Genomic DNA, 12,232 nt, shown 5'->3' on the forward strand with positions numbered 1-12,232 from the left:
ATAACGGCTTATTCGAAATCATAATAACCTATTTTTAGTCACTTGTCGAGCATGAAGGAGTTAATTCAATCCAATATTTTTTTAAGAAACCATTCAAATTGATGAACAAAAGCTCGTTTAAAAATTAGGGATAATATGTTTTCGTTAATGATAATAATATTGATTTTTCTTATTATTGTCTTTTTATTTAGTATTTTAGGATGATAATTTTATTTAACTGAACTAATAATGTAATTTTTCGTAGGCTATTACTTTATGCTCTCTTAAAATTAGTATGTAAAAATAATATAAGTGTAAGTGCAAAGTGAGGTCATATTAGTTCAATAAAATATTCCTTTTAAAAATTAGATAGTTTTTGTAGGTGGAATCATCGACCACCATGTCTTTGGAACTTGGGAGTGTCGCCCAAAACTGGTAAGCAATATCTTCCTACATTATTGCCTTCAAATTTGATTAAGTGTGCGTAACTTTTTCCATTTCCCCTCATTGGTTGGTGTGCTTCTTGCCCTATTGTTGGAGTAAAATATTAGTACACCATCATATATCCATTGTATAATGGATCGCACACTTATTTTTATTTTTCTACACATTTTTATTAAATTCTAGCTATTGATTTTTTTTAATTCATTCAATTTGAAATTTGAAAGCCAAAAAATAAAGTGTAAGAAATAAAAATAGATGTTTGAATAGTACTATTCATGTATAATTTACTATCAATAATGACAAATATAAGTATATTTTAAGAAAAATAATGTACTGAGATACGAGCCTGCTTCTTCCGGATCCAATTGAAGAACACCATTGGCATGTTGATGCCCTGTTAAAAAAACACTAAAAAATTTTGGAGTACCGCATCCGATGGTGAAACGTGTTTACAACATGGCATATCACATGATTCAAAAGAATGGTTCACTGTTTTGTTGTTAAGTAGCTCATAATTTAAAAAAGTAAAAACATGATACGATATGCATATTCATCATTCATGCAAGAATTCACGTTATCTATGTATATGTAGATTATGTTAATTGAGTAAGATATTGTGTCTGTTCCATTATATTTAAAGTTTAAATTTAACTTTTGATTTTACTTTTGCTAAAAAAACCCTGGAGGTTATCTTAAAGAAATTTTTTAATATACTTAAAACACAGAAGAAAACATTTCATGTTATTATACACTTAAAAGAAAGTTTTTTTTTTTTTTTTAAGGCGTCCCTCGAATTATGAAGCACCTGGTACGGAAAGCTTCCAGAATCGGGAGGGTTTGGATGTGTCTTGGCCAATAAAGTTCTTCACCTGATGCAATGGGCTTATAACATATAATATTGAAAACGAAGCTTCTTGGCTTCCACCACCTATTTTATACTACAAAGTAGAGACTTTAACCGAAGCACCCCGAACAAACAATGCCACATTTCTCCGCCTCATTCAACGGCTCCACATGACCGACCTTTGCCACGTGTTCCGTGAGGCCCCACCTTTGCCACCTGTTCTGTGGCCCCCATCTTTGTGCTGATTTCTGCTCGTGCTTCGCAGCACTTCACAACGAAGTATTGACAAAAAGAAACTCTTGGAGATGGAGTCTTGAGAGTTGAGATTGTGATCGTGTCCGCACTATGTCGTTTCCGCGTCAACCTTTTCATACTCCGCCGGAGAGCTCCGTCGAGTCTTTGAATGAGGACACGGACCCGGCAGTCCCGCTCCGGAATCTCTCGATGGTCCGAACAAGAATGGATTCCCTGCAGTACTTCCTCACTGATTCAATCCACGCCAACGCTCTAGTCAGCAACGACCAGATGGATATGGTATCCGCCGGCATCGCCTCCGCCATCCACGAAATCATCTCAAACGGCGCCGCTCTGTTGGCTCTCTCTCAGAACCCGATACCCTATTCCGACCCGACCCGAACACCTGCCGCTCAAATCGAGGTTCCCGAGGTCAAGAAAGAGGTAAAAGAGAACGATAGCGGTAAGGATGACGCAGACGGAGGTGAGATCGTGGAGGTGGACGCGATGGAGCTGCTGGCGGAGCACATCCATTACTGCGAGATTTGCGGGAAAGGGTTCAAGCGAGACGCGAATTTGAGAATGCACATGCGGGCTCACGGGAACCGGTTCAAGACCCCCGAGGCGTTGGCCAAACCGGATAAGACCCCGGCCCAGTCGAGCAGGAATTCCCGGTTCTCGTGCCCGTACGTCGGGTGCAACCGGAACAAGGAGCACGGGAAGTTCCGGCCGTTAAAATCGGTGATTTGCGTGAAGAATCACTTCAAGAGGAGCCACTGCCCAAAAATGTACTCGTGTAACAGGTGCAATAAGAAAAGCTTCTCGGTGGTGGCGGATTTGAAGAGCCATTTGAAGCATTGTGGCGAGGCTAGGTGGCGGTGCACGTGCGGCACGAGCTTCTCGAGGAAGAGCAAACTGTTCGGACACATGGTGTTGTTCGAAGGGCACATGCCGGCGGTTGAGGACGAGAAGAGTGGTGGTGGGAGTAAGGTTGTGACAGCTATGGAGCAGGATGATGATGAGGAGGAGGAAGAGGAGGAGGAGGGCATGACGACGTCGTCGAAGGGAAGGGAGTTGAATTCGAGTTCCAATATTTACGAGGATATTGAGTTTTCTGATGAATTGCTTAATGGGTTCGGTTCGATAGATGACTATTTTTTGGAGGATATGTTGACTGATTTGTAACTGAGATAATGATGGTAAGGTGGATTACATCTTTTGCTTTATTTCATTTGTTGTAGTGCTTTTGTGTGTATTATGGATGTAATAATTTTTTTGATGAGAGATTTCTTGTTAATTTCTTTGTTGAGATTATTATTATTTTTTTTTGTAATCTCCTGCTGGATTTTCTAATAATTTGAATAAATGCGTATTTTTGGGGTATATTTGCAAGGCTACCATCCTTGTTTTGTTGGTCACAATGAGACACAGTAACAAATGTGTTTTCATGGAGTTGCATATCAAGAAATGAAACACAGCAAAATTGTAGCAATGATCTAAAGTCTAAACTATACCGGAGTTGCATGGTCCAGTTCTTCTGAAGTCCAAGCTTTAAGGAAATCATGGTCACTCATTATTCAGTTTTAATTTACCTGTGAAGAGAAAGTAACAACCAATGTTAAATGATCATAATTGTTATCGAATAGTAGGCAGTGGCGGATTCAAGAAATATTATTTTGGGGGCTCAGTAAGACTAGCACGAGCAGCGTGTAGAACTTTTTGAACGGAATCACATGAAAATTGGCATTTCATTAAGCCCTGGTAGGCCCGGGCTCATTTATCAAGTCATATTCCACGCCTATCGACAAATGCCAACAACTTCCAAACGAGCATGTCAACTAATGTCAATGGCTTTTGAGGGAGCATGTCGGCATATGCTAATGTACGCTGAGTGAGCTTACTGACAAATGCTCATAACAATGTATATAAAAGTACGAGGCTAGCAGCTACTCAGCCCAGTGTCCATACAGGCAATTCGTCGAGTAGTTGGAGAGCAGTTTTCAAGGGTATCTCAAATTTCCAAAAGGTAGCACCTAGTTCTTCCATGGAAGATTTCTGAGCTTGGGAGGGTCAGTTGATCCACCTTACCTGAAGTTGAATCCGTCCCCGACAATAGGTGACCACGATTTTTTAACCCCCCAAGGTCCAGGAGAACAAGACTAGGAGTTCTATTTTCGGTTCCAAAACTAGTATAACAGTTGATCTGGTCCTCTATTTAACTCTAAGTTTGTACTTGTTTCTTTTTAGGCTTATGTTCTTTAACAAATGCGCCTAATTTTCTGTTTTGTCTTTTCGTGACCTATAAAGTCACTATATTCAGAGAGAGTGCTGCCTATACATTTTAAGTGAGTGCATTATACGGGGATATGAACGTAGTTCTACAGGCATCTGCAAACGAGAAAACACTCTCACAGCTATATAGTTATGATATGCATAACTTCACTCTTGACTATGTTTTGGGCTTTTAAAAATTAATTTTTTTGTGGGAGAGTCAGTTAAGCCTTATAATAGGCTAACTATGATAATTTGGTCCGAATTTGCCTTTGATGACAATAAGACCTCTTACTTACAAGTAAAGAGAAATATTACTAGACAGCAGTATAATGTGGCTTAAGATAATTGGAGAAATGGTTTCTGAATTTTGCTTAACTTGAGGTTTGGCCACTGAACTAAAAATTCGTGATCGAGTATTCATCCTTGAACTTGTTATCATATGGAGCAATGATCATTTTGACTAACTACGATAGAATTTACATTTATTTTTGCCCCTTTAAACTCTTTATTTTGGATTAAGTCTAGCGAAATTAGTCTAAACGACCATTGCTCTATATTATAACAAGTTTAGGGATTAGTCCAATTTCCTCCTAATATCTTTCTTTTTTTAACAAATGATATTATGCATACTATGAAAATAATGTAACTGTTGTTTAATTAGTTTTTACAAGAAACAATGTATCTACTAGTTTATATTTAAAAGAAAATAAAGAACCTATTAGAATTTACATCCATTTTTTGCCTCTTTAAACTCTTTATTTTGGATTAAGTCTTATGAAATTAGCCCAAATGACCATTGCTCTATATTATAACTATGGAGCCAAAAATAATCAAGAGGCAACACGTGGATTTTTGGGCAAAAATGACAAAATTACCCTTAAGGAGCAACAGAATTCCTACGAGCGAGCAGTGGACAAACATTCCACAATCAAGTCAAAAGTGCCCAAAATAGGTAACAAATTCAAAGATATTTCATCCATCCTCATCCTATATTTTCCACAAGATAATTATTTCATAACCTTCAAAACATTCCAAATAAATTGAGTTAATTGGCTAATTAATGGATTTATTCCTAATTAATCCATTAATTACCAATTAAATCACCCATTTCACACAAAAATACCCCAAAGGGCCGGCCACCTTTTCTCAAGAGGGGGACTGGCCATGCATTATATATTCAACCTCATTTCCTCTAAAAACCTAAGTCCACACTCTTGCAAAACTCCAAAAATTCTCTAAACACTTTTCTCTCTAAATTCTAACTTTGGCATCAGAGGTGTTCTTCGACCAAAGCCCGCCCCCCCCGGCAAATTCATCGTGGGCACGTGAGGTTCTTGGCCTTGACCCTAAGGTGTTAATTGTTTTGTAGGTACAATTTTGTCCAAGAAGAATGAACATCCACAAATTGGTACTTTCATTGAAAGTTGAAGTACACACACTCATAGAAGACTCTCGCATAAAAGGTTTTTCTCAATTTTTTCTTGTCCATTTGTATATTTTTTGTATGTTCTTATTATTAGAATTTTTTTTATTTGCAAAGATTCTTTTATAAAACGTAAAAGAGAAATACAATGGCCAGAAATTTAGAAAATTCCATAAGTGAAAATTCCAATATTCAAGAAACGGGACCGCGGTGATCCACGAGGCTAAATGTGATCATAGGTGGAGTGGCACCATAGCTACGGGGCTCCACCGTGCCAACCACCGCGGCCACCACCCGCGGCAAGACCATGGCACCACCACCACGACCCGAGCCATGCCATCTAAGCAAGCCCAAGCCATGCCATCTAAGGCCCACGACACCAAAACCACGACCTAAGCCATGTCGCTCCAAGCCCAACGCGAGCCCAATGCGTTGCCAAGCCAAGCCCTAGCCTGCCCTAGCCTTGCGCACCCACGTGCGCTACACACCAAGCACCCCACTCATGTGGCCCAGCTGATAGGAGCATATTTATGCGACTTAAATGGCTTGTTCTCGTACATTTACGTTATGTTTCTTTAGTTATTTTAGTTCTTTATGCTTCTTTTGTGTGTTTTCAGGTTCTAAGGGCAAAGTATGCAAAATGATGCCTTTTGGAGCCTTTCGGGGCAAATTAGAGATTGGAATGGATATCATATGCTTGGAGCCAAAAGGATGGACGAAATTGAAGACTTGAAGTAGGAAAGTTAAATCCTAAAAAGACCTCATGTTTGAGCATCATTGAAAACTCCTACGCATTTTAGAACACAAAAACAACATTCCTAGCAACCTTAGGACATTGTCGTGTGTTTCCTTGTGTCTCCCTTCCTTGCCATGCAAGGAAGGGCTTTGTTCCCTATTTTAAATACTTAAACACTACCACTTATCATTCACCACATATCATTCACCACTTATCATATCATACATTCATTTATCACTTATCATAATCATTCACTTATCACTTAACATATCATACACTTATCACTTATCACTCATAATCACCTACAACATCCACCTACTTCACCTACAACATCCACCTACTTCACCTACAAATGACATAGCCATATGTTCCCTCCACTACTCCTATAAATACCCTTGCATTCATTCATTCAAAAACATCTCATTTTCATACACAACACATTACAAACACATTCCCCCTTTAGCTAGGGGGTGATTCGAAACTATGTTTATATTTGCAATATGAATTGATTAACTTTTGTTGGAATTTCATAAGTTGTTGATTCAATTTGTTTAACCGTTTGATTGATAACTTATTTATGTATGTTTATTAAGAATGCGCGCTTAATTTTCATGCATGAATATGACGCTAGAATATAAGTGAATTTCACCTAATCGTTATGAACTTATATTCACAAGTAGTGGAGGTTGCTTATAAACAATCGCGTTAAACGAATTCTTGGCATAAGTTTCATGCGTATTCCATAGTAACGAATGCCTCGTCAACACTTATAGTTTTCATGTTGCTTAATGATCTTTGATTGTATCTTTATTGTGCTGTTCACGTAAAGGACTTTTGGAGAATGTTGTGAATTGCGTTGCGCTAACCCATCCAATTCATTAACTTAAGGAAAACTTGACGGTTAATTTAAGCGGACCTAATTAACCCGGAGTGTTGAGTTTCATAATTTATCGAAAGACCAACTGAGAATCAATCTTGTATGCAAGTGTAACATGTGTGGAGAAGAACCCCTTGGCTATTCCATCATCCATATTTTCATCACATTTATATTTACGTTTTGCCTTTAATTACAATTTGTGCAATTTAGCTAATTTCGTCAAATCAAACCCCCCCTTTACTTTCCTGTTCTTTAGTGCTTAGAATCTGTTTAGTTTATGTTTTAAAGTATTTTTTTGTTTTTTTGGTTTGTCTTAGTGTTTTAAACTTTAATTTTGCATTCTTTGAGTCTAGTTTAGTGTTTTAAACTTTATTTTACGTTTTTGAGTCAGTTTCCAAGAGATTTGCAATCCCTCCTAATCCCCGGTCCAGAACGATCCCTACTTATACTTATACTACAAATCGACAAAAAGAGGGTTTAATTTGTGCGCGTATAAATCTCGCATCAAATTTTGGCGCCGTTGCCGGGGATTAGCAACTTTGCTAATCCCTTGGTTCTTTTCTTTTTTTTTTTGGTTTAGTTGTTTTCGTTTTAGTTTCTAACTTAGTGTTGTTTTCTTTGTTTGTTGTTACTTTTGATATTTGATTTAGTTCTCTTTCTTTGATTTTAGGTACTAGAGAAGTAAGATATGGATTTTGCTAGCATTCAAGCTCAATTGGCAAATCTTACTTCTAAATTGTTGCCGTATGCCGAAAGGACCACAATGCAGAGTGTCCCTACATTTGGTGCTTCATATAGGCAAGGATTTCAAGCCAATCAATGTCCACAAAGAGATTGGAGGGATCATTCAAACTCTATATGGTGGGAAGATCAACAAGTTCAACGTGAAGCATATTGGCAACCATATGAGGAGTTCTATTCAAGACCTATGCAGCCACCACAACTTCATATGCAATATGCTCAATTAAATTCAAGTTCGCCAATAGATTATATTCAAATTCTTAATGAAATAAATTCTTTGGCGCAGGGGTCACAAAATCAAGCCAAGGAGGCTCAACAAGAAGCATATTGGCAACCATATGAGGAGTTTAATACAACACCTATGCAGCCACCACAACCTCCCCCACAACAATTCCAATCAAGTTCAAGTATGTCCATGGATAATGATAAAAATTTTCAATTACTAACCTCTTTGACGCAGGACGAACAAAATCAAGACAAGAAGTTGGGTAAATTGGACGAGCAATTTGGGCAGATTATGGAGTTCATGAAACAAATTCAAGAGCAAAGTGAACTTTCCAACTCAACTATTGAAAACTCGAAGGAAGATTTTGAAATCCATAATGCTATCACTTTGGGAAGTGCTATGGAGGTTGGAACTGACCTAAAAATGTCCAAACATAGCCTAGAAGTGGATGAAGAGCTGCTAATTGAGGAGGAGGAAGAAGACATGCACACGGCAAGGGTAGAACAACCTTTGCCGCAGCCCCCTAAGCCCTCTAAACCACCCACCACCAGTAAGGACGTCCCAATTCCATGTTATTCTGATGTTATTCCACCCAATGTCCCTTTTCCTAGCAGGTTTTTGATTCCCAACCAAGAAGAGAGTAAAAAGGACATCGTGGAAGCCTTCCCAAAGGAGCAAAATGCTATTCAAATTCTTGGTGCAACACAGCAAGTTTTAGATGGTGTTGAATTCTTCAAAGGACTTTGTACACCAAGAAGAATGATTCAAGAGAAGGTAGTGGCTGGAAAAGATGTAGAAGGCATCAAAGAGGACATATTTGAAACCACAATTCCCAAGGAAGTTGGATTTTATGACACGGGACAAGTCATAACTTTCGAAGGGGTGTTTATTCTGGAGTTCATTTTGGAGCACACAGGTAAGCCGCCTCCCCGAATTTCAATTTTCTTTTATACTAACATGTGGTTAATGATTCAGGCACCCAATCTGGAATTTAAACTATTACCGGATGATTTCAAGTATCACCGCCCATTCAAAGATAAATTCCATGCCGTTTGATTTTATTTATGTAAAAAAAAAAAAAAAAAAAAAAAAAAAAGATACTAAACATGGAGAAAGGTGGAGCTTCACAAAGGTTGTTTACGTGAAGCCCCACTACGAGGCGCAGAAGCGGAAGGCGCAGAAGCGGGAGGCGCAGAAGCGGAAGGCGCAGAAGCGGGAGGCATAGAAGCGGGAGGCATCGGAGCGGAAGGCGCAGAAGCGGGAGGCATCGGAGCGGAAGCCATCGGAGCTAGAGCATTCCAGGCCTCAATACTTGGCCAAGCGCTGGATGACCCAGGAAAAAGGTGCCTCTAGAGACAAGCCGCAAGCCTTTGACGGTCACTGTGAATTCGACCCTCAGATTCTTGCAGCTCATCAAGCTTTCTCTTCATGCCCGACGAATAGTTATTTGCAAGCACATGCAAACTTCTATTCTCGTACTTAAGCTGCTGGATCTCTTGCTTAAGACTCTCCACCTCTGCCATCAATGATTCCACCTGACGGGAGCGGGCAAGCGGGCGTTGGCCCATGTTGGACACAGAACTCGCACACTGAACATTAAGTGCGAGGGACTCTTGAACGGCCAACTCATCGGACCGTCCTGACAGCAGCCTACTATCTTTTGGAGTGAGGAGGTTCCTAGCTACTATTGTAGCTGTTGTGGCGTCCTGCATCACGGAGTCTTCACCTGTAAGAAGACCGTTAGAAGATAAGAAGAAGGGCGCCATACGTTACCTTGACGCGGCGCGCCCATATCACTGCTAAGGCTCAATTCCTAGCTAAGGTTCGATGAGTTTGCCATTTTTCAAAAGTGTTCAAAGAAAAGGGATGGAGTTAAATTTCAAAGGGCCAGAGTCGATCTTCAAGAATGGGAAATCTTCAGAGAGTGTTTGTTGTGGTGATCGATAGCTCAATAAAAAAGCCAAAGCGACGCGTCCACCGATTCAAAAAGCCGGAATTTCCGGCGTAATTTTGGCGACGCTTTCTCGGCTTTTCAGAAGACGCGTTCAACTTTGTCAAAAGATTTCTTCTTTTCAGACAACACGTGGAGGCCATCACCGCAACTACATATCTTTAGCCGACAAGCGCAAAGTTCGGCGACGCTTTCTCGGCTTTTCAGAAGACGTGTGCAGCTTTGTCAAAAGGAGCCGCATCTGCACTACCACGTGTCGTTCAGAAAGCGAAGGGGCGTCGTTCAGAAATCGAAGGGGCGCCTGCTCAGAAATCGAAGAGGCGTATTCAAAGATCGAAGAGGCGCCACTATTTCAAAAAGCCGGATTTGCGGGATCAAAACGTTTGTCGACAAGGGTAAAAGGTACCACCACTTGATATTATCTCTATGTATGTCGACCTTCGTCTTTTATGGCAGGGCAAACCTGAAGAAAATGCCCAACTCTCTCTCACCTCTGAGGGCGCACTCCCAGCAAAGCCTTTCGAAATACTCAATTCTTTCTTCTTCCCCAAAGATGATACCAGATGCCTGGAGTACATATGACCCAGGAGGAAACGGCGGATTGAAGCATGTGCTGATTCATTCACCGCTTCTTCAAAGAAAAGGTATCTCATATCATCAAGGTCAAAAGCAAAAATATCTCATATCATGCTCTTTCCCTGTCTTTTTCTTTGTCCTTGTTCTTACTTGCATGGCAAAGTAAAAGAAGCAATCAACCGGCATTTGGAGTCGGTCTACCGATCTGGAGCCAACTGCCTGGAATCTATTCCTGATTGCTTACCTAGCGTTGCTCTCGAGTAGTCATCTTCAACGGTTGATACACTTCCAGAGAAGGGACCACTCCTGCAAAGATTGAACAAAGAAACAGATAACAGGAGGAAGCTCAGACCTTCGGGGGAGACCCTAAAAGGAATCCTGCTGCCCAGTTCAAGAGTAGCACAAAGGAAAATCAACGATGGGCGGAAACCAGTTCAAGAGTAAGCCTGTGGAATCACAAAGATCAAAGCCTCAATGCAATCACCAAGGAGAAGAGGGAATTTACACTCCATAACCAGATTTGCGTCCCCAAACTCTTCTCTTTGTTAATTACATTTTGCCATGTTTAGTATGTTTAAATGTTTTTTGTGTGTTTACTTATGTTTTGTGTGAACCATATGCTTAAAACATTGAGGACAATGTTTGATTTAAGTGTGGGGGGGGGGGGTAACTAAGTTTATTTAATGCAAATTCGTGGGATTTTATCACCCATAACTTCAAATGTTGTTCCTTGCTGTTTTAAGGTGTTTTTAAGTTGTTTTAGAGTGTTTTAGTGTGTTTTGTTTTATAACTCCGAAAATCACATAAAAATTTGAAAAACTTGTTTTAAAAACCCTAAAAAGAGTGTTTTGAGTCGTTTTTGTGTGTTTGTGTCTTAGGGTACCTTCCAACACAATGATAAGGATTTGGTTTATAATTGCATGACGGTTAGAAAGAGTTATAAACATAGAGAAAAGTTTGATTTACTCTTGGTATATGCTTGGTTATGGTTATAATGTATGACTTCACATGCAATCATAAAAGAAAAATTCGTTTTTGTAACATGCTTGAAAGAAGGAACTCAAACAAACGCTACAACCCTGAGAGACTTGAGCCTATAACGTTCGTTGGAGAGTATAATCTGTGATTTCTTGTTTTCTAAAGTCGTTGCATGATCTCATTATTCTTTGCTTGGTTACTACTTAGAAGGCGTTTTATCATATAGTTCCAAATGCTAGAACTCATGCCCATTTCATTCAAAGCATGTTATTGATTTGCATAACACATATTCAAGAATAAGTTGTGTAGTGACCACCACCATAGCCAAATAGCCTTACTTCCCATACTTCGTATATGTTGTAAGTTTTAACCCCGTTGAGCCTTGTTTAGCCTTTATTCTTTGTTTACCCACATTTTCCTCACCTAGCCTAGTTTAGGACAATCCCCACCCTTGTTCTTAAAAGATAGTGAGCATGACTTAATTGAATTCCTTTTGAGTTACATTATGAAAGAAAATAAGTGTGGGGGAGAGAATGTAAGTGTTTATGTTTTGAGATTCAAAAGAAAAGAAAAAGAAAAGAAAAAAAAAAGAGAAAAGAAAAAAAAAAAAATGAAAGAATAAGTGATTGAAGAAAGGTTCCAAAACACCAATTCTGGGCGTAAATTGTCTAAATTCTCCCTTTTTGTTCAAAAGTTGAGTTTTCATTCAAAAGTGAATTCTAAGTTGATTCAAATGCTTTGCTCACTATTTCTTTAAAAACCTTTGTTTTCCATATCCCTTCTTTGTTATCCACATACCCCAAGCCCCGTTACAACCCTTGACTTCTATCTTGAGTGTTGTGTATTTCAATTTGTGGAGTTTGAACTTGGTATGAGCTTATGGTATCACTGGTTCTCGCGTCTAAGTAGTAGCATTCCATTCATGAGATCATATCTAAACATGCTTATT

General features: G+C 39.3%; 1 protein-coding gene across 1 annotated transcript; it reads left to right on the forward strand.

Moving 5' to 3' along the window:
• The first annotated feature begins 1,417 nt into the window (after positions 1 to 1,417).
• Positions 1,418 to 2,884, forward strand: LOC137729172 (zinc finger protein STOP1 homolog). The gene has a single exon (XM_068468025.2). The coding sequence runs from the start codon at positions 1,613 to 1,615 to the stop codon at positions 2,684 to 2,686; it is 1,074 nt and encodes a 357-aa protein (XP_068324126.2). The 5' UTR covers positions 1,418 to 1,612; the 3' UTR covers positions 2,687 to 2,884.
• The last annotated feature ends 9,348 nt before the right edge of the window (positions 2,885 to 12,232 follow it).

This window comes from Pyrus communis, chromosome 15 (genome assembly GCF_041283825.1).
Source record: "Pyrus communis isolate YQ-2024b chromosome 15, ASM4128382v1, whole genome shotgun sequence".
Taxonomy (NCBI): domain Eukaryota; kingdom Viridiplantae; phylum Streptophyta; class Magnoliopsida; order Rosales; family Rosaceae; genus Pyrus; species Pyrus communis.